The sequence below is a fragment of the Crocuta crocuta genome, unplaced genomic scaffold (assembly GCF_008692635.1).
Source record: "Crocuta crocuta isolate KB4526 unplaced genomic scaffold, BGI_CrCroc_1.0 scaffold180, whole genome shotgun sequence".
In the NCBI taxonomy this organism is placed as follows: Eukaryota; Metazoa; Chordata; class Mammalia; order Carnivora; family Hyaenidae; genus Crocuta; species Crocuta crocuta.
Genome location: NW_027527549.1, coordinates 1,522,551 through 1,542,736, shown reverse-complemented (window position 1 = coordinate 1,542,736; position 20,186 = coordinate 1,522,551). Strand labels below are relative to the sequence as shown.

General features: G+C 42.2%; 2 protein-coding genes and 1 long non-coding RNA gene across 5 annotated transcripts in view; 2 read left to right on the top strand and 1 right to left on the bottom strand.

Annotated features, from left to right (window-relative positions):
* The window catches only part of DENND2C (DENN domain containing 2C), an 86,031-nt gene extending 66,824 nt beyond the window's left edge, over positions 1-19,207 (top strand). For 2 of the 3 annotated variants that reach the window (XM_077767025.1, XM_077767014.1), the window contains exons 11-19: positions 507-584; positions 1,088-1,228; positions 2,061-2,209; positions 2,929-3,106; positions 8,053-8,094; positions 8,996-9,101; positions 15,274-15,513; positions 15,755-15,841; positions 17,388-19,207. In XM_077767025.1, the coding sequence (XP_077623151.1) occupies positions 507-584; positions 1,088-1,228; positions 2,061-2,209; positions 2,929-3,106; positions 8,053-8,094; positions 8,996-9,101; positions 15,274-15,513; positions 15,755-15,841; positions 17,388-17,419 (1,053 nt within the window). In that variant the 3' untranslated portion in view covers positions 17,420-19,207. The remainder of the gene's footprint in view (positions 1-506; positions 585-1,087; positions 1,229-2,060; positions 2,210-2,928; positions 3,107-8,052; positions 8,095-8,995; positions 9,102-15,273; positions 15,514-15,754; positions 15,842-17,387) is intronic. The other variant, XM_077767033.1, reaches the window with a different exon arrangement.
* Positions 15,420-20,158, bottom strand: LOC144233947 (uncharacterized). Its single transcript, XR_013335808.1, has 3 exons — positions 19,890-20,158; positions 18,595-18,671; positions 15,420-15,491 (listed from the first exon to the last, which is right to left on the bottom strand). It is a non-coding gene; the product is annotated as an uncharacterized LOC144233947 (long non-coding RNA).
* The window catches only part of BCAS2 (BCAS2 pre-mRNA processing factor), an 11,478-nt gene continuing 11,401 nt past the window's right edge, over positions 20,110-20,186 (top strand). The window contains 2 exon segments of the mRNA XM_077767043.1: positions 20,110-20,182; positions 20,185-20,186. The exon segment at positions 20,185-20,186 is cut by the window's right edge and continues 96 nt beyond it. Coding sequence (XP_077623169.1) covers positions 20,125-20,182; positions 20,185-20,186 — 60 coding nt within the window. The 5' untranslated portion in view covers positions 20,110-20,124.

The window sequence follows — 20,186 nt, the reverse complement described above, 5'->3', positions numbered from 1 at the left end:
GGTTAGAAGCTGTAAAAAAAAAAAAAAAAAAAAAAAATACACAATGGAGTCAGACTAGGAACTTCAGAAACCCTATTTCTAGGGGGGTTGAGGGCTGCGCAATCATCCATGTATTACAGAAGCCGTGTTAGCTTTAAATAGTAAGAGCAAGGTTAGAGTTAGCCACGAGTGTCCCAAAATAAGGAGAGTGTGTGGACTTCTTTTATTTACTTGCTTGTTTGCACTCGACGAAGAAACCAATGACAGAGTGGTGAAATACTAGCCTGGGCGTGCAATGAGCTAATCGCGGGAGCTTGGGGTTACTTTCTTCTTGTTTCTGTGCTTCCACTAAACCTGGAACAAATCTGCTATCATTTTTTTTTAAGCATTTTCCCATCTTTCAGGGCTCATTGGGAATGAGAGCCTTGGTTCCTGCTCTGTGCTAAAGAGTACTAAGAGAGTATTAATCGTTCAAATTAACAAAGCCTCGTGCTGCTTCATTTTTGCTCTGGTGCGTTTTGTTTTAGCCAGAAGGCAAAGGGAAGCGACTCCCTGAGGTGTACTGCATGGTTAGCCGCCTCGGCTGCTTCAACCTTTTTTCCAAGGTGAGTGCAGAATAGCCCTGGGGGAGGTGCTGTGCTTTCGGGGCCCTGAGTGAGTTTTGTTTCCGGTGAGTTCACTGGGCTATGTTTCATGACACACACTCCAACATACTACTTTAGGAGAGGTTCTCAGTAGTACATTCGAGCCACAGGTTTGAAGGCTCACATTCATCTAGTCCAGACGCTGTTGTTGAAACCTCCTGGCTTCAAGGAGAACGTAGAACTGCAAGATATCATGGTCGCTGTCCCCTTCCCTGCCCCTACCCGGGGGGAGATGAAAAGGGGCTCCTCTTCTAAAAATGAGTGGATTGATTTGAGTAACTTTTCTTGGAGATATAAAGATACCCCCAAGAGATATGATGCCTTTAATGAACTTTCATTCGTTGCACAAGCTTATCCGTCTGAAAATCTGTCAGTGCTATTTTCTAGCCTGTGCACCGGAGTTTGGTAGTCCCTTCTGTGTTTGAACTGAGCCCCTAATAAAATAACGTACGTTGCATGTGCAGATTCTGGATGAAGTAGAGAAGAGACGGGAAATGTCTCCAGCCCTGGTTCACCCGTTCATGCGCAGTGTCATGGAAGCCCCCTTCCCAGCTCCGGGGCGCACCATCACAGTCAAGAGCTACCTCCCTGGGGCTGGTGATGGGGTAAGTTAGCTCATTTTGAAAAGGCTTGACGGCCACCAGAAAGCAGGCCTTACACTAATAGGCAGAGTTCCCAGAAGTTTCCCTTTTCCATAACTGTGCAGGAAAGTTTTAGTACCAAAAAACACCGAAGAAATATCCAGTTGTGAGACCTTGTGAGTTAATCCAGTTTTAAGATAGTTGATCCTACACCCAGGGGCGAGAGGTTTTCTGCCTTTCTTAGATTGAGCCCTTTTGTAACAACATCAGTGTGGTAAATGATGGTTATACATGCTGTTGTCTGGTAAAATAAAAGATTTTAGCAGAAACTTACAGTGTGAAAATGAGGTATTGTGGGGCACTAGCTGGCTCAGTCAGCAGAGCGCGTGGCTCTTGATCTCAAGGTTATGATTTTGAACCCCATGTTGGGCATAGAGATTACTTAAAAAATAAAATCCTTTAAAAAAATAATTGGTGGGGGGCTCCTGGGTGGCTCAGTCGGTTAGGCGTCCAACTTCGGCTCAGGTCATGATCTCACGGTTCGTGGATTCGAACCCCGCGTTGGGCTCTTTGCTGGCAGCTCAGAGCCTGGAGCCTCTTCAGATTCTGTATCTCTCTCTCTCTTTCTGACCACCCCTCCTCACACTGTCTTTCTCTCTCAGAAATAAATAAAACATTAAAAATTTTTAAAAAATTAGGTGCTAGGTCTTGGGATTAGTGTAGGCAGCTTCACAAACTCTGTAGCAAAAGCTTTTTCCCAAATTTCCCCTGTAAAAGAATGACAGGATCCATTAATGGTGTCACTATAGATTGCCTTCCAACCTGAACTCCCCTGATTCACATTCTTCCGTTTCAGTCTATTGAACTCTGCCGACCCCTGGATTCCCGACTAGAACACGTCGACTTTGAATGTCTCTTTAAGTGCCTGAGCGTATGCCATCTCATCCGGGTGTGTGCCTCCCTCCTTTTGGAACGGAGGGTGATCTTTGTTGCCAACAGCCTCAGGTGAGAAATTTGCAAAATATGTCACTTCCTACTGGTGATTCACCAGTTCTCACTCTCTTAAAATTTGGTAATTTAAAAAAGCTGTAGGGTCTCAGGTACCTGATGTCATAGCGACATGGATAATTCCAAACGGTCAGTAATCCAAAGCTATGTGCATTAGGCTCGAGCCGTCCCTTTGGGATTGCAGTGAACTTATCTCTCTAAAGGCACTTTGCTTAACCGTTATTAAAAATTCACATTGTCGGAATGAATAAGTCACGGAATAAAAGGCACACCACGGGGAATACCGTCAATGATATTGGTGACAGGTGGCAGCTCCCTAGTGAGCACAGCATGACGCACAGAGACTTGGGGTCACTGTGTTTATGCCTGAAGCCAGTGTAACATTGGTGACGCCTGAAACTAACGTAACATTACTGTAGCGTGTCAGCTAGACGCAAAAAATTAATTGGCATTGCTTTTCTAAGTGCACATTAATTTCTAGCAACACAAATTATGGGAAAGAGCTGGTGAAGACTAAAACTTTTCTGTAAATTAAGTTAAAATGTAAATAAAATGTCAAAAATTAATGCGTCGTCGTCACAGAATCGTTCCTCTGGGACCACTGCCCGGGGTCAGGTAACCACTGCCCGGGGTCAGGTACTCCTGTAACATGCTGTCTGAACCATCCTCCATGTGTTGCTCAGTGCGTCACACCATTTGCTTTCTTCCCTGGCCAGCACCCTGTCAAAGTGTGGCCACGCGGTGGTAGCCACGCTGTACCCGTTCACCTGGCAGCACACCTACATCCCAGTCCTGCCGGCATCCATGATTGATATCGTGTGCTCGCCCACTCCGTTCCTGATCGGAATCCTGTCTTGCTCCTTACCACAGCTCCAGGACCTGCCCACCGAAGAGGTGAGACGGGAGAGAGAGTACCTATGCGAAAGACAGGGTGCTGCAGCTGAAAGCAGATGGCCTTTAAGAGTGATGGAGGTGTCATTCGTATTGAAGCACAGTAGTCCTCTAGTATGCTACCGTGTTTTTGTATCTTTTTATTCAAGTGAGAAAAAGCCTCCAGTGCACCTGAGTCCAAAGCTATAGGGTGCCGTGGGCTCGTTCCTGTGTTATTCCAAAGGGCAGGGCTTTTTGTGTGAGTCAAACACAAGAGCTACCCTGGGTTAACTTAAAACATTGTTTTAAATATAACGCATATCTAGAGAAGTGGTCAAAACAAAATGAATTATCACCAAGTGAATGCTTACGTGACCCACACTGCAACAGAATGGAAACGTCACAGCCATGGAAACAGTGCCAGCACCTTGAGAAGTCTCCCTCGGGTCGCCTGCTGTCACTTTTCCCTTCCCCACCCCCATGAAAGGTGACCACTATTTTGACCGTCGTGGTGTTTGTTTACCTGTTTTTCTTTAGAGTTTTACATCCTACCCATTTATTCCTAAAGAATGTAGTTCAACTTTGTCTGGTTTTTAGCCAGTTATAAATGGACTCATATGCAGTGTATAGACATACATATTTTGTCTGAACACTGTGTCTGTAGGATTCATCCCTGTGGATGAGTGTATCAGCCATTCCAGTGTTCTAATGGTGCATATTATTCCATTGTGTGAATACCCATCCTACAGTTGAGGGACACTTGAGTTCTTTCCAGGTTAAGGGACTCCAAATAATGCCGCTATAAGTATTCGTATGCATGATGACCCTTGGTCCATATGTGCATGCAATTCTAGGGTATATACTTGGAAATGGAATTGCTGGGATAAGCATATCTTCAACTTCAGCAAATAAGATCAAACTGTTTTCCAGAGTAGCTGTGCCCCGTTAAACCCCCTCCACCAGTGGGTGAGCCTTCCCGTTGTTCCACACCCTCCTGACACTTCTTCTCATCAGTATGTATAATGTAGCGTGCCTGGTGAATGTGGAGTGGTGTTCTCATTGTGGTTTTATTTGCTTTTCTTGATTACTGTTGGGGGTGTGCATCTTTATTGGCCGTTTGAATATCATCTGTTATAAAATTCATTGTCTTTCTACTGGATTGTCTACCCTCACTGATTGGTAAGGGGTATTTTTATATTCTGGATATCAGCCTCTTTGTGGCATGCCTTTTTATTCTCTAAAATGCTGTTCTGAATGCACAGAAGTTCTTAATTTTAATGTAGTCATAATTATCAGTCTTTTCCTTTATGGTTTGTGTGGAGTCTTATCGTCTTGTCTTATCTTATCTTATCTTATCTTATCTTATCTTATCTTATCTTATCAGCAGAGTCTGATGCAGGGCTTGAACCCATGAGAGCTGTGAGATCATGACCAGAGCCAAAGTCGGAGGCTTAACCGACTGAGCCACCCAGGTGTCCCTGTGCCTTTAGTTTTTTATTTTTTGTACATGATAGGAGGTAGGGGGTTATTTTTTTTTTTAATATGGACAGTGAACTATACTAATAACATTTATTGGGAAGATTGCTCTTCCCCATTACTCTGCTACATTAATCCCCCCTCTTTTATATTGAGCTATAATTGATATACAGCATTGTATTAAGGTTAAAGTGTACAACATAATGATTTTACATATGTAAATACTATGAAATGGTTACCATAATAAGTTACACCTCACATAATTACAATTTCTTGTTCTTGTGATGAGAACTTTTAAGACCCACTCTCTTAGCAACTTTCAAATACACACTACAGTATTGTTAAGTATAGACACCATGCTATGTGTTACACCCTAGGGCTGCTTTATCTTATAACTGGAAGTTTGTGCTTTTCTTTTTTTTTTTATGTTTTTATTTCTAGGAGAGAGAGAGAGAGAGACAGTGTGAGCAGGGGAGGGTCAGAGAGAGAGGGAGTCACAGACTGAAACAGGCTCCAGGCTCTGAGCTGGCAGTCAGCACAGAGCCCGATGTGGGGCTCGAACCCACGAACCGCGAGATCATGACCTAAGCGAAAGTCGGACGCTTAACTGACTAAGCCACCCAGGCGCCCCTGGAAGTTTGTGCTTTTTTGACCACCTTCACTCATTTCGTCCATCACCTACCCTCCACCTCTGGCAGCCACCAATCTGTTCTTTGTATCTATGAGTTCAGTTTTTTTTAGAGTCCACATGTAAGTGAGATCATACATTATTTCTTTTTCTCTGCCTGACTTATTTCACTTAGGATCATACGTTCTACGTCCATCCGTGTGGCCACAGGATTTTTTTCTTTTTTATGGCTGAATAATATCCCATTGTATATATCTACCACATCTTCTGTATCTATTCATCCACCAATGGACACTTAGGTTTTGTCCATGTCTTAGCTTCTGTAAATAATGTTGCAGTGAACGTGAGTGCACATATCTCTTCAGGAGAGTGATTTGATTTTTATTGGGCATATGCCTGGAAGTGGGATTGCTGGATCATGGTAGTTTTGGTTTAAATTTTTTAAGGACTTCAATACTGTTTTCCGTAGTGTTTGCATCAATATACAGTCACATCAGTAGTACACAGGTTTCCTTTTTCTCCAGCCTTTGTTATCTTTTGTCTTTTTGATAACAGCCATTCTAACAGAGATGATGTGATGTCACAATGTGGTTTTGATTTGCATTTCCTTAATGATCAGTGATGCTGAGCACCTTTCCATGTGCCTGTTGGCCAATTTGCATGTCTTTGGGAAAATGTCTATTCAGTTCCTCTGCTCATTTTTTTTTAAAGTAAACTCTACACCCAGTCTGGGTCTCGAACTCATGACCCCAGGATCAAGAGTCACATGCTCCACTGACTGAGCCAGCCAAGTCACATGACACTCTTCTGCTTGTTTTTAATAGGATTATTAGTTTTTTGTTTGTTTTAGTTTTTGGTCACTGTTGGTTTTGTTTTGTTATGTTTTGTGCCATTGAGTTGTATGAATTCTTTATGTATTTTGGATATTAACCCTTTATCAGATATATAATTTGCAAATATTTTCTCCTACTTTGTAAGTTTCCTTTTCATTTTATTGATGGTTTCCTTTGCTGTGCAGAAGCTTTTAGTCTGATGTGCCCCTGCTAGTTCAGTTTTTGTTTTTGTCTTTGCTTTTGGTGTCAAATCCAAAAAATTCATTGCCCAAACCAGTGTCAAGATGCTTACCCTTTATGGTTTCAGGTCTTAATTCAAGTCTTTACTCCAATTTGAGTTGATTTTTTTTTTTAAGTTTATTTGGTTTGGGCTGGGGGTGGGGTGCAGAGAGAAAGGGAGAGAGAATCTCAAGCAGGCTCCATGCTATCAGTTCAGAGCCCAACATGGGGCCGGAACCCACCAACCATGAGAGCATGACCTGAGTTGAAATCAAGTCAGACAGTTAACCGACTGAGCCACCCAGGTGTCCCATTTTGAGTTGATTTTTATGTATAAGATGGAGATCCATTTCCCTTTTTGCATGTGGCTGTTTTTCCCAACAACATTTATTGAAGAGACTGCCATTTCCGCATTGTATATTCTTGCTTCCTCTAATCTGCCTGTGCACGGGTTTATTTCTAGCCTCTGTTCTGTTCCATTGCTCTATGTGTGTTTTTATGCCAATACCATACTATTTTGATTACTGTAGCTTTGTGATACAGTTTGAAATCAGGACGTGTGATGCCTCCAGCTTTGTTATTTCTCAAGATTGCTTTGGCTATTCAGGGAATTTGATAGTCCCATAGAAGCTTTAGCATTGTTTGTCCTATTTCTATGAAGAATACCATTGGAATTTTGATAGGGATTGCATTGAATCTGTACATTGCTTGGGGTAGTATGAACATTTTAACAGTATTTATTCTTCTCATCTGTGAGCACAGAATAGCTTTCCACATTCTTGTGTTCTTCAGATTCTTTCATCAATTCTTACTGTTTTCAATATATAGATCTTTCACTTCCTTGGTTAAATTTATTCTAATTATTCTTTTTGATACAGTTGAAAATGGGATTGATGGTGTTCTGAATTTCTTTTTCAGATAGCCCTTGTTAGTGTATAGAAACACAGCTGGGTTTTGTATTAACCTTTTTTTTTTTAAACTTTTTATTACAGAAAATTTCAAACATATGCCAAAATAAACAAAATGCTAAAATAACTCCAGTTACCCTACTTCAGCACTGACCAACTCATGGGGCCATCTTTGCCCTTACCCATACCTCTCTCCCATAACATTTTGAAGCATATCCTGATATAATTTCATTGTTAACTATTACAGTATAAATCTCTATAACACAAGGACATTTTTAACATAATCACAATACCATTATCACACCTAAAAAATTTAATAACGATTCCTTTAATATCAGCACAATACAGTGCTCAACTCTCCATTTCATAAATGTTTAATTGTTTGCATCAAGTCCCAAATAAAGTCTACCCATTGCATTTGCTTAGTATGGTTTGTCTCTTTTAATATATAGATGTGCCTGCCATCCTTTTTTTAATATTAATTTATTTTTGAGAGAGAGAGTACATGTACATGCATGACCAGGCAGAGAGAGAGGGAGAGAGAGAATCCCAAATAGGTTCCACATTGTCAGCACAGAGCCCACTCGATCCCAGGAACTGCAAGATCATGAGTCGGAGGCTTAACTGACTGAGCCACCCAGGTGCCCGAGATGAGTTAACTTTTTAAAAAAATTTTTTTAATGTTTGTTTTTTGAGAGACAGTGTGAGTGGGGGAGGGGGAGACAGAATCCAAAGCAGGCTCCAGGCTCCGAGCTGTCAGCACAGAGCCCGACATGGGGCTTGAACTAATGAATCGTGAGATCATGACCTAAGCCAAAGTCGGCTGCTCAACTGACTGAGCCACCCAGGCACCCCAAGATGAGTTAATTTATCTGGTTTAACTTACCTGGCTCCTTTATCCCATAGGTGCTGATAGTTGATCTCTGTGCAGACAAGTTCTTACAGGAGGTAAGTGACAAATGAGGTGATTACATAATATTTGGGGATAATTGGACAGAAAATATGTGAAAGTACTTAGAGAAGATGACTAAGGCAGGACTTTTTGTTCCTACACATACTGAGACTGTGGCCATTCATACAAGATTGACCTGAAAAATTGGGTTAGGTTTATAGCTATCTCTCCTAAAGAAGGAAGGAGGAAAGAGATTAAATGTCATTGTCAAAAGAGGTAACCCTCCTTTGACATCCAGATGGGCTGATGTATAAGGCTCTGATTTCATTGACTTTAACAAGCATTCAACATTAATTATGTCTAGATACTCTGTTAGTCAGAATCTAAAGGTAAGAAGCAGTTTGAGCCTCTCAGACCTTAGGATCTAACAATGAGAAAGGGAGTGGACATATGTATAAAGTTTTAGAAATGGTATAATAGAAATTTCCACAGGGTACAGTAGGAGCAGAAAAAAATAAGTCCTCTATTCTGGGTCTTGAAAGTGGAAGGGAGAGTGAGTGAAGCCTGCTTGGGGCAGCGCTCTGTATGTAGCCTGCATGGAAGTGTGTGAGCTTTGAGCACAGGGTAAGAAGGATGTTTCCCAAGACTTTGTCTCTTTTCTAAGCATTTGAAATACTGTTTATTTCTGGATGGTCTTTGTAATACAGCATAAGACTTGTAGATATTTGATTGAAAGGTGCCAGAAAATGTCATAGAATATATTATCTATTTTTTTAAATACAGTTACTTGTACCATAAACATCTTGAATTCTGCTGAATGTAGGGAAAGAAGGTTCAGGCCGAGTCTTTAGCCAAAATCTATGCAGAATCACCGGTGGCATTTTGGGGATTTAACTGGTGTATGTTTGAGATTTTCTCTCTCAAAGGTCCTGAAAAATCTCAATCTTGTCTCTTAAGGTATCTGATGAGGACGAAATTCTACCTCCTAAACTCCAAGCTGCCTTGATGCAGATTTTGGAAGAACGAGATGAAATCTTGGCTCAGGAGCAGAATTTTTCACAAGGTAGGAGACGAATGATCCGAGGACTTAAAGCCAAGGCAGTGGTTACTCACTGAATGCCTAGCGCCCTGCTGAAGGATGCACAGAAATATGAGGTTGCCTACGGTGTGGAAGGCTTGTAAACCCCTTGCTGACCCTGAGGTGCCGGTCCCCTTCCATTTCAGTACTTTTACACTTGCTTGTTCCATTCAGGGAATGCTGTTCCCCTAGATAATCCACACGGCTCATGCTGTTTTCCCCACAGGTCTGTGCTCAGATCACTTTCTCAGTGAGGCCTTTCCTGGCTGTCCTTTTTATTTATTTTTTAACGTTTTACTTATTTTTGAGAGAGAGAGAAGAGGAACCACAACAGAAGAGAGGGGGAGGGGGTAGAGAGAGGGGGAGGGGGTAGAGAGAGAGGGAGACAGAGGACCCGCAGGGGGCTCTGTGCTGACAACAAGCCAATGTGGGGCTAGAACTCATGAGCCAAAATAGGAAGCTGAACCGACATGAGCCACCCAGGCGCCCCCTGACTGTCCTTTTTAAAATTGTCCCCACTCCCTCAGGGCTCCCTATCCTTCTCCCCGACCTTAGTTTTCCCCCAGGGCTTTTATCACCATCTGATGTACTAGAAATGTAAGGTCCATGAGAGCAGCAATGATCTGTTTTGTTTTATCTCCAGTACTTGAACAATAGTCAGAAAGTAGGTACTCCATAAATATTTGTTGACTAAATGGGCTTACTGAGNTTTCGCTCAGCATAACACCCTCAAGGTCCATCCATGTTGCTACATATGGCCAGATTTCATTCTTTCTCATTGCCATGTAGTATTCCATTGTATAGATAAACTACATCTTCTTGATCCATTCGTCTGTTGATGGACACTTAGGCTTTTTCCATGTTTTGGCTATTGTTGAGAGTGCTACTTAGCATATGTCTTATTCCATCTTCGTAATGTCCTTATGAAGCAGGTATCACTATTTAATCCCCATTTTACAGATGAGAAAACTAAGGCTGTTTACTGATGGAGAATCTTCAGGGAGGAGCAGCTTTAGAGAAATAATTAAAAGTTCAGTTTTGAATATTGAGATACCTACTGGATATCCAATACATAGCAGATACTCAACTAGAGATATCAAGTAGATGTTTATTTTTTTAATGTTTGTTTATTATTTTCTTTTTGAGAGAGAGAGAAGGAAAGAGAGAGAATATGAGCAGGGGAGGGGCAGAGAGAGAGGGGAACAGAGGATCTGTTCAATTGACAGCAGCGAGCCCAATGTGAGGCTTGAACTCACCAACCGTGAGATCGTGACCTGAGCTGAAGCCGGACTCCCAACCAACAGAGCCACCCAGGCGCCCCCCTAGTAGGCATTTATATACATGAATTTGGGAGTCAGCTTTGAACTAAAGACATACGTTTAGAATTTGCTATTTTAAAGCTATGGGACCAGATGAGATAACTCTATAGAGTGAGCATACATAGAAAATAACAGATCTAAGGATTGAACCCTGTGTTGGCCGGGAACGCTGTGGTCAGATTTCCAGTGTTCCTGGCAGTAGGGAAGAGAGGGATCCAGCACAAGGAGACTACAAGAGCAGCTACTGAAGAGAATCAACCAGGGGAGGAATATTACAGAAACTGAGGGAAGAGAGTATTTCACAAAGGAAAGTAAACAGTATGTCTAATGCTACGAAGGGGCCACGTCAGAGGAAGACTGAGGATTGACTGGCGGGTCTGACAATGGGAAGGGCTTAGCGACCTTGGTGGCAGCAGATTCAGTGAGATGGTGAGAAGGAAGTGAGATTGGGGAAGGGTCAAGAGAGAATTGGAATGGCATTCAGTTTTTTATAAAATTAAAAAAAATTTTTTTTAATGTTTACTTTTGAGAGTGAGAGAGACAGAGTGTGAGTGAGGGAGGAGCAGAGAGAGAGAGGGAGACACAGAATCCAAAGACAGGCTCCAGGCTCCGAGCTGTTAGCACAGAGCCCATCGCAGAACTTGACCTCACGAACTACGAGATCATGACCTGAGCCAAAGTCGGATGCTTAACTGACTAGTCACCCAGGCACCTCAGCTTTTTGTAAAATTTTAATGGAATTACAAAGGGCCAAGAATAATTAAGACACTCCTGTAAAAGACCAACATTGAAGGCACTGCCCAATAAAACATCGATTAATCAGAAAGTCCTAGTAAAAGATCGTTTGGTTTTGGTTCAGAAAATAAACAGCAAGGGAAAGAAAGAATGGAAACTGCATAAGCGTAAGGAAACTTAATTTGTGTCAGCACCAGCATGGCCTATCAGCAGGAAAAGAATGAACCATTCAGTAAACAATATGAGGGCAACTGGTTTTCCATATGAAAAGAAATGAATATGATCTATACCTCAATCTGTACATAAACTAAGTCTGATGAATTAAAGATTTAAATGTTAAAAGTAAGAGGGGGTCCTGGGTGGTTCAGTCTGTAGACGGTGCAGTTCTTGATCTCAGGGTCGTGAGTTCAAGCCCCATATTGGGCACTGAGCCTACTTCAAAAAAAAGCTGTAAATGTTAAAAGTAAAACATGAAATGTCTAGAGAAGAATAGAATAAAATATTTTGGGGGAACCTGGGTGGTTAAGTCGGTTGAGCATCTGAGTCTTGTTTTCAGCTCAGGTCATGACCTCACGGGTTCATGAGTTGGAGCCCAATATTGGGCCCTGTGCAGTCAGCACGGAGTCCCCTTGGGATTTCTCTCCCTTTGCCCCTCCCCCACTTGTGTGCATACACATTCTCTCTCCCTCAAATAAATAAATAAACATAAAATATATATATTTTATGTGTTGGGACAGTAATGGATTTCTTAAGTGTGGCACAAAGAACAGGAACCATAAAGTAAAAGGTTGATTAATTTGAAACTTAAGTTGTTTAAATCTGTTTATTAAGGGTCACCATGGAAAAGGACTATAAAACAAGCTACAAACTAGGTGAAGATATTTTCAGCAAATGTAACTACTAAAGGAATAGTATTCAGAACTTAATTTTTAAATTCCTACAATTCAGTAGTTAAAAGATGAACAACTTGGGGATGCCTGACTGGCTCAAGCCAGTAGAGTGTGCAGCTCTTGCTCTCAGGGTCATGAGTTCAGGCCCCACACTGGGTGTAGAGATTACTTAAAAATAAAATCTTAAAAAAAAGATGGACAACGCAATAGAAAAATGAGGGAAAGATATGAACAATCATTTCATAGAAGAGGAAACGTGAAAGGCCAAATATATGAAGAGAGGTACAACCTCATCAAAATCAGGGAAATGTAAATTAAAACCATAGTGAGATACCATTTTATACCCACCATATTGTTACAATTTAAAAAGTCTGACAATACCAGGCATTGAGGATAATGTGTAAATTACTTCAACTGCTTTGGAAAAACAATTTGGCATCATCTAGTAAAGTTAAAGGTGTCTATATCCTGGGGCGCCTGGGTGGCTGAATCGGTTGAGCGTCCTACTTCAGCTCAGGTCATGATCTCATGGTCCATGGGTTTGAGCCCCACATCGGGCTCTGTGCTGACAGCTCAGAGCCTGGAGCTGCTTCAGATTCTGTGACTCCTTCTCTCTCTGCCCCTCGCCTGCTCACGCTCTGTCTCTGTCTCTCTCAAAAATAAACAAACATTAAGAAACAAATTTTTAAGGTGTATATATCCTATAACCTGACAGTTCAATTTTAAGATATACATCCTAGGGGGCGCCTGGGTGGCTCAATTGGTTAAGTGTCCGACTACGGCTCAGGTCATGATCTCATGGTTCGTGGGTTCGAGCCCCACCTCAGGCTCTGTGCTGACAGCTCAGAGCCTGGAGCCTGCTTCAGATTCTGTATCTCCCTCTCTTTCTGCCCCTCCCCTGCTCATGCTGTCTCTCTCTCTCTCAGAAATAAATAAAACATTAAAAAAAAAAGATATACATCCTAGAGAAACTCTTAAACATGATAATTAGGAAACAAGTAAATCGTTTCCATACATTGTATGTGATAGCAAAACTGTGCATTGACAGGAGAATCTCGCCTTAGGAAAAGCCTCCTACAAACATATATTGAATAAAACAGTAAGTTGCAGAAGAAAGTGTTTTACATAATGTTCAAAAACGTACAAGAACCTAATAGTGCGTTGCTGGGGCTGCCTGTGTGTACAGAGGAACTGTGATCTCAAGTTAAGGGACCGATGAATATAAAATTGCAGAGAACTGTCGCCCTCTGTTGGAGAATAGGGGAAGAACACTTCAGAGAGGGCATCTCACAGGGAGCTTCAGAGATACCCCTGATGTTCTGTTTTAAACTTTGGGGTCGGTCCTGGTGTGTTCATTTCACTGGTGGCCTTATGATATGTTTATACATGTAAAAGAATACATAAACCGTATACATTAAAACAAAGAATTGAAGATAAGTTATAGAAAAGCATAAGCTTTAGAACAAAGGGAAAGGGTCTTTAAGAAAGGGTCAACAGGTATAAACAATTCTTGAAAAGTTTTGCTGTAAAGTGGAAGAGAAATGGGACAGTGCCTGGAAGGGATGGGAGCCTGGGGCAAAAGTGTTGACGATAAAAGCAGTGATGGACCGTGTATTCTCAGCTGTAGAAGGGAAGCGATGAGAAGGAGGTCTGTTGAACAAAATATTTTAAAAATCCACTTTATAATCAGTGTAATACCAGAAGAGACATTAGCGATCGCCTAATCAGCCACCTCATTGTACAGATATGGAAAAAGAGGCCATGGGGGGTAAAGCAACTCGCCTGCCATTATATCGCTGTGTCATGGTAGAACTCTGACCAAACCTAGGCCTCCAATTCCCAGCCCATCATGGAGGTAATGGAAAGAACAAGAGACATCATGAAGGGGGAAATATACTACTAGGTATGGAAGAAAAAGGAGGAGTCGAAGTTGAATCTGAGATTTGAGCCTGGAACCTGAAAGGCAATATATTTCATGTTATAGTCATTAAGAATCACCTGACTTGGGAGTCTGGCGACTTCTCCCTGTCCTAGATGAGATGACTCTGGAGAATGTCTTTGTTTTGAGTCTGTTTCCACAGCTGTAAGAAGGAAATAATACCTGGGGCGCCTGGGTGGCTCAGTCGGTTAAGTGTCCGACTTTTGCTTGGGTCATGATCTCGCGGTTCATGGGTTCGAGCCCCGTGTCAGGCTCTGTGCTGACTGCCAGCTCAGAGCCTGGAGCCTTTTTCAGAGTCTGACTCCCTCTCTCTCTGACCCTCCCCTGCTCACGCTGTCTCTCTCTCTCCTAGAAATAAATAAAAATATTTAAAAAAAAAAAAAAAAGGAAATAATACCTGCTCCACTAGATTATTACATCTATAAAAGCTCTAAATACAGTGCCTGACATATCTTAAGCCCTCAAATTATTCTGGAATAATAATGGTTACAGTATGAAATGGGAAAGTTGAGAGAGACACTGACTTGGTGGAAAAATATAGAGCATGTATTGTGTGTTTGGTTCATATTTTACCAATTTCTCAAATGGATCCAATTTGACTTTTAGACAGATAGAGTTTAAGTGGTAATGGCTCAACCAAATGATGATTACCCATCACGGTAATGGTAGGTAGGTAGCCTGGTTTCTGGTGACGAGTCAGGGCTAGAGATGTAAGGTTGAGGATTGTCAACATGGAAAGCCAGCTCGATCTCTATGCCAGTTAGCTCTTAAGGGTGGGAATGCTGAAGGGAAGTGGTCTGAGGACCATGCTTAGGAAGAGGAGGGAGAGGCAAGAGAAAAACATATATTTTGGGTCATAAAAGCAGGAGAGGAATCCAAAAAATCAGGAGACTATAAAGCTGTGGGAGACCAGAGGAATGAGGAGGAGGGTAGCATAAATGCAGCACAGAGTTTAAAGGAGAGACGAATAGCAAAGCAGATTAAATTTGGCAGGTTCTCACTGGTGGCCTTTGAAAGAGCAGTTATAGTGAGATCACGGATATGCAAGCCAGGCTGAGAGATGTAACAAGAGTATGTGTGGGAAGAAAATGGAACTAAAAATATAAGCCATTGGCTTTTTGCAGGTCACGGAGTGTGCAGGAAGGCCACAAAGGAGAATTCTCAGTCCTTGGCTCTATAATTTCCTACACATCACTTTCATAACCATTTCCCAGAAACACAAAACTTAGGATTTTTTGCTTTCCTTTCTTCCTTCTTTTTCTTTCATTTTGCAGCAGACGTGACACTCAACTCTCTGGTGTCCGAGGCATTTGTGAGGTTTTTTGTGGAGCTAGTGGGACATTATTCTTTGAGCATGACTGTCACTGAGCGTGGGGAGCGAGTATTCCAAAGGGAACCATTCCGGAAATCCCACACCTCCCGAAGTGTACGCCACTTCCTGGACCTCTTCATGGAAACTCAGATGTTCGCAGGCTTCATCCAGGACCGAGAGCTTCGGAAAAGTGGGGTGAAAGGTCAGTTTCATCATAAAGCTATCCCTCTGTATTTAGTGAGCCCCGGGAACATTTGAAAATAATATAAACAAAAAATGGTATAAAGCTACAAGGGCTCAAAATCGAAGTTGTTATTATGGAAAATATTTATTTTATAATGTAGTTTTAGCTATGGAATCTCACTGGTAGTAAGCACAGAGTTATATTTAAGTGATTTTCAGTAAGTATTGGAAAATGTCACCAACGTGAGTTATCCTTGTAGGTCTGTTTGAGGTCCGGGCCCTCCAGTATTTGGAAACAATTCCAGAGTCTGAGCCCAGTGGGATGAATAGAATTTTGCGGAGTCTTGGTGAGTTGTGTTTTCTTGTTAGATAATGTGACTAAAAAAAGCCTTTTGCAGTAAGTGTGCCTCATCACAAAAGCCTCATCATCAAATCAACAAGATGACCTCAAATACACTGAACAGACATCATGACTGTATATGGTGTTTGGGGGAAGGGGTTTGGGGGAAAGAGAAGTGGTTTTCAGAGGTCAGCCTTCTCCATCAGAGTTATCCTTGGGTCTGCTTTCTTCAGATGACATAAGAATTTGCATATCTCGAGGCGCCTGGGTGGCTTAGTCGGTTAAGCGTCCGACTTTCGCTTAGGTCATGATCTCCCGGTTCGTGGGTTCGAGCCCCGCGTCGGGCTCTGTGCTGACTGCCAGCTCAGAGCCTGGAGCCTGTTTCGGAGTCTGTGCCTCCCTCTCTCTCTGACCCTTCCCTGCTCATGCTCTCTCTCTCTCTCTCTCTCAGAAATTAAAAAAAAAAAAATTAAAAAAAAAAAGAATTTGCATATCACGATTAGTAATCTTTTTTCCATCGCATCACTGGGAGAATAAAAAAAATAAAAGCCGTAGATCTTTTTCCCAGAAAAGAGATATCCTACAACATCTAATTTTACACTTCATAAAAAACACACGGAAATTTATGATTTTCAATTATAATTCACTTTTTATTATCCTTTGTGATATTGGAGAACAGTGGTGTTGCCCCAAAACCATGAAGAACCTGTGTTCAGCGGTGTTTATATTGCCCTTTGAAATATGTACTCCCTGGTAACTAGACTTAGCATAGGGATCATTTTATAATGTATAAAAGTATCAAATCACTATGACATACACGTAAATCTAACAGGACATTGTATGTCAATAATACTTGAATACGAAAAGAAAAAGAAATATATGCCCCCAATTAATATTAGGCCTTATCGTTAACTAGCTGAGAGACCATGCACAAAGTATACCTTGAGCTGTTATTTAATCTTTATACCATGAGGTTAGATCAAATCAGTGGTTCTGAACTCTGCCTACAATGTTTTATTTATTTTTTTAAATGTTTTATTTCTGAAAGAGAGAGAGACAGCATGAGCAGGGGAGGGTCAGAGAGAGAGGGAGACACAGAATCTGAAACAGGTTCCAGGCTCTGAGCTGGCTGTCAGCACAGAGCCTGACGCGGGGCTCAAACCCACGAACCGTGTGATCATGACCTGAGCTAAAGTCGGATGCTTAACCAACTGAGCCACCTAGGCGCCCCTGCCTACAATGTTTTAATCTCTGGGGAACTTAAAAGAAAATGTTCCCCACTCCAGGCTCCAAGGAATCTCTGGGGATCAGGCCAAGTGATTTTTTAACCTACAGTCCAGGTTGAAAACCCCTGGATTAGGCGATGTCTGAGTTCTCTTGTATCTCTACAATTAGACCCTTGGGGTTGGTTGGTGTGTTTGGTTGGTAACCACATCATGTGACAGTTTGGGATGGCAGCTTATTCCTGGGCTGTTCTAACCCCTTTCCTAAAATAATGTACAACAAATAAAAATGAACTAATGAGAGTTCACTCTACTTTTTTCTCTCTTTAGGAAGTAAAATGAAATTTCTGCAGAAGAAATGAAATCTTTGATAGACTGTCTGCATCCTAAATAGAACAGAAAGTGCCAAAGAAAATATTTTTCCAGGAGTCAGGAGGCCCTGAAGTAGCCTACGAAATCCTGGAAAGTTGAAAAGGCTATAGAGTGGACCAAGTCCGTGGAGGAGGCTTCTCCTGCTGCTGCTGCTGTAGTGATCACTGGACAGCTGTTGGGAGTAGTCTGGAACCAATGTTCCCATTGGCCTGCCTCCATTTTTTTCCCCCAGTGCCTTTTTCTATTTAATTCTTGGGCTCAGTCTTTGTGTTATGTGCTTAGTCTGTGAAGGCACTTGTCTTTTACTAGGGAAGGATTTGGTGTTGCATTTTAAAAAACTCAAAGAGGAGGGGTGCCTGGCTCAAAATAAATAGATAAAGAAAGAGCTCAAAGATGAGCATGATGAGAGGAATTCTGAGGTTAAGGTACTGGGGAACAGGATGGACATGCAGAATATGCCTATAGACATAAAAAATTCTCATCACTGAAATACCGTGGCAGCTTTAAACCTGTGGGCTGTTTGAGCTGAGCCCAGGAATATACTCCTCCAGAAGCTCCAGCCTAACATTTTGTCCGGGGGGGATCGCACTTCTGTGGAAGCCGTATTTATTAACACTGCTATTGAGGATCTTATACAGGTAGACACCTTACAGCTTCTCTTCCACATCGCATGGCACATAAGTAGCCTGTGGAATTCTAACAGGAAAACATCCTTGCAAGGGCATGATGGTACATGTATGTCATCTCATTCAGTCTTTAAGTCAACTTCATGAGATATTTGCATCTCCCGTTTTACTAATGAAGAAACTGGATTTCAGAGAGGTTAAGTAACTTGCCCAGAGTTCTATAACAGAGTCAGAACTGAAGCCGGGACTACTCATTTGTGAACACAGAGAAAGTTGGTTAATCCTGCAGTTGGAAATTTGAGCTCTTTGGGACTATAGCTATTTAAAAAAAGTTTTCTTTGTAGCTCAGAGCCAACTCTCAGCTCTGAGGATAAGGGACTTCAAACCATAGGTGCCTACAGGAGACTCTTTTTTGGTTCCCCTACAATTGTTGAACTTTTTGCCCTAATTAAGTTGGACTCAAGACTATGAACATTTCCTGGGCACTCACCTTATAATCACCCTGACCCTTAATATCTAAAATAGTAGTAGGAACTTACCAGTGATGGTGTAATTTTCAGTGATAAGGGTTTTTAGATGTCAGCTTGTTTTCTTCAGTTCCTCCGGATGGGTTTAACTGGCATAAAAAGTATTTATTCGAACTTAACAAAACCTTATGAGTTGTATTATGATGCAGTTTATTGACTCGTACAGTATTCTCATTACAACCCATTCAGGTGCACATGAATGAATCTGAAGCAGATACCATTTAAGGCTGGTGCTATATATTAATTCTTAGGGGTCTAGAAAATAGAACTGAGCCTATATCTTTTTAAAAATGTTTATTAAGCAGCTTACCCCAGCGGGGCTCTTAGCAGACATCTATTTGCCACTCCCAACCCTGAGATCAATAATTGGGAATTGTTTATAAAATGGGGGTAGGAGGTATTAGTGGTGAACACTGACGGTCCCTCTGTGAGGAGACCTTTGCCTCAGGGATGGCGGTCTTATTTTATCCCTGTGACCTGAAGCTACTTCCTTTCCTTAGGTCCGTTTTATTTTGTTTGTGTAAAGTATGACGAATTCTGGACATATTTGTAAAAGAGTTGCTCGAGATTTGTATAAGATGTTGTTTATAGATCTTTTAATGAATAAACACAAAAATTCCATGGATCTCTTGTAGAATTTTAAATAAAATTGCTTAAGATGTAAAGACCTTCTACATTACTTACACCTGTAACTAGCACATTTATCTGATAATGGTTCGAAAGACAATCCGAATCAATGCTAGACTAACCCGACTTAGTAACCGTGGCCAGCACTTCCAGGCTCCTGACAGACAAAGCCTAGGTCTGGATCGCACACATATAGGGCAGGCATATACTTGGTACTGGCTTGCTTAGCTGGGGGACCAGGACCAGAGCCGGTGCTCTGGCCGCAGCAGGAGTGGTGGGGAGGCAATGAGGAGCACTTTTCTATTTCCGGACACCCAGAAGGCAAAATGAGTGGATTTTACAGACGCCCTGAAGGCAAAATGACAGGCTTTTGCAGAATTTGGAATTGGTGGGCAATTGCTAACCTCACCTTGGAGGTGCCTTTTGTTACGAAGACCCTTAACCTTCTCAGTTTTAACTGGAGACTAATGCAAGAGCTCTCAGGGGCCGAGAACGAAACATAGCGGGGGGGGGGGACAACAAAGAGCCGAAGGGGACAAAGCCTGCCACAAAGTTCAAAGGTTGGAGGTTAAGGGAGCAAGCCGAGTGGGAAACCGGTCTCTCTCTCTCCGCCCAATCCCGCTGCCAGCTCCCTCCAAGAGTCTCAAAGCACGCCCTCCCCCCAAATAGCGAAGTCCTACCGGCAACGATAGTCCTAAATGCCCTCCAAATTGCTCCAGTCGAAGGCAAAAAAGCGGAACACGCCGAGGGACAGGAAGTTGAGGTGTTCCGCCGACTCTGGGAACTCGCGACGTGACGTCACGTCCGACCAAAACAAAATGGCCGGGCAATTCCCAGCCGCGGGGCGAGCGCGCCTTCAGGATTGCCAACTAAGCATGCGCCGGAGCCAATGCGCAGGGTGACGTGCGTTACGTCATGGCGGGCGCAGGCGTACTGAACGGGCCTGAGTCTGCGCAGACTCAGGAAACTTCGGCCAG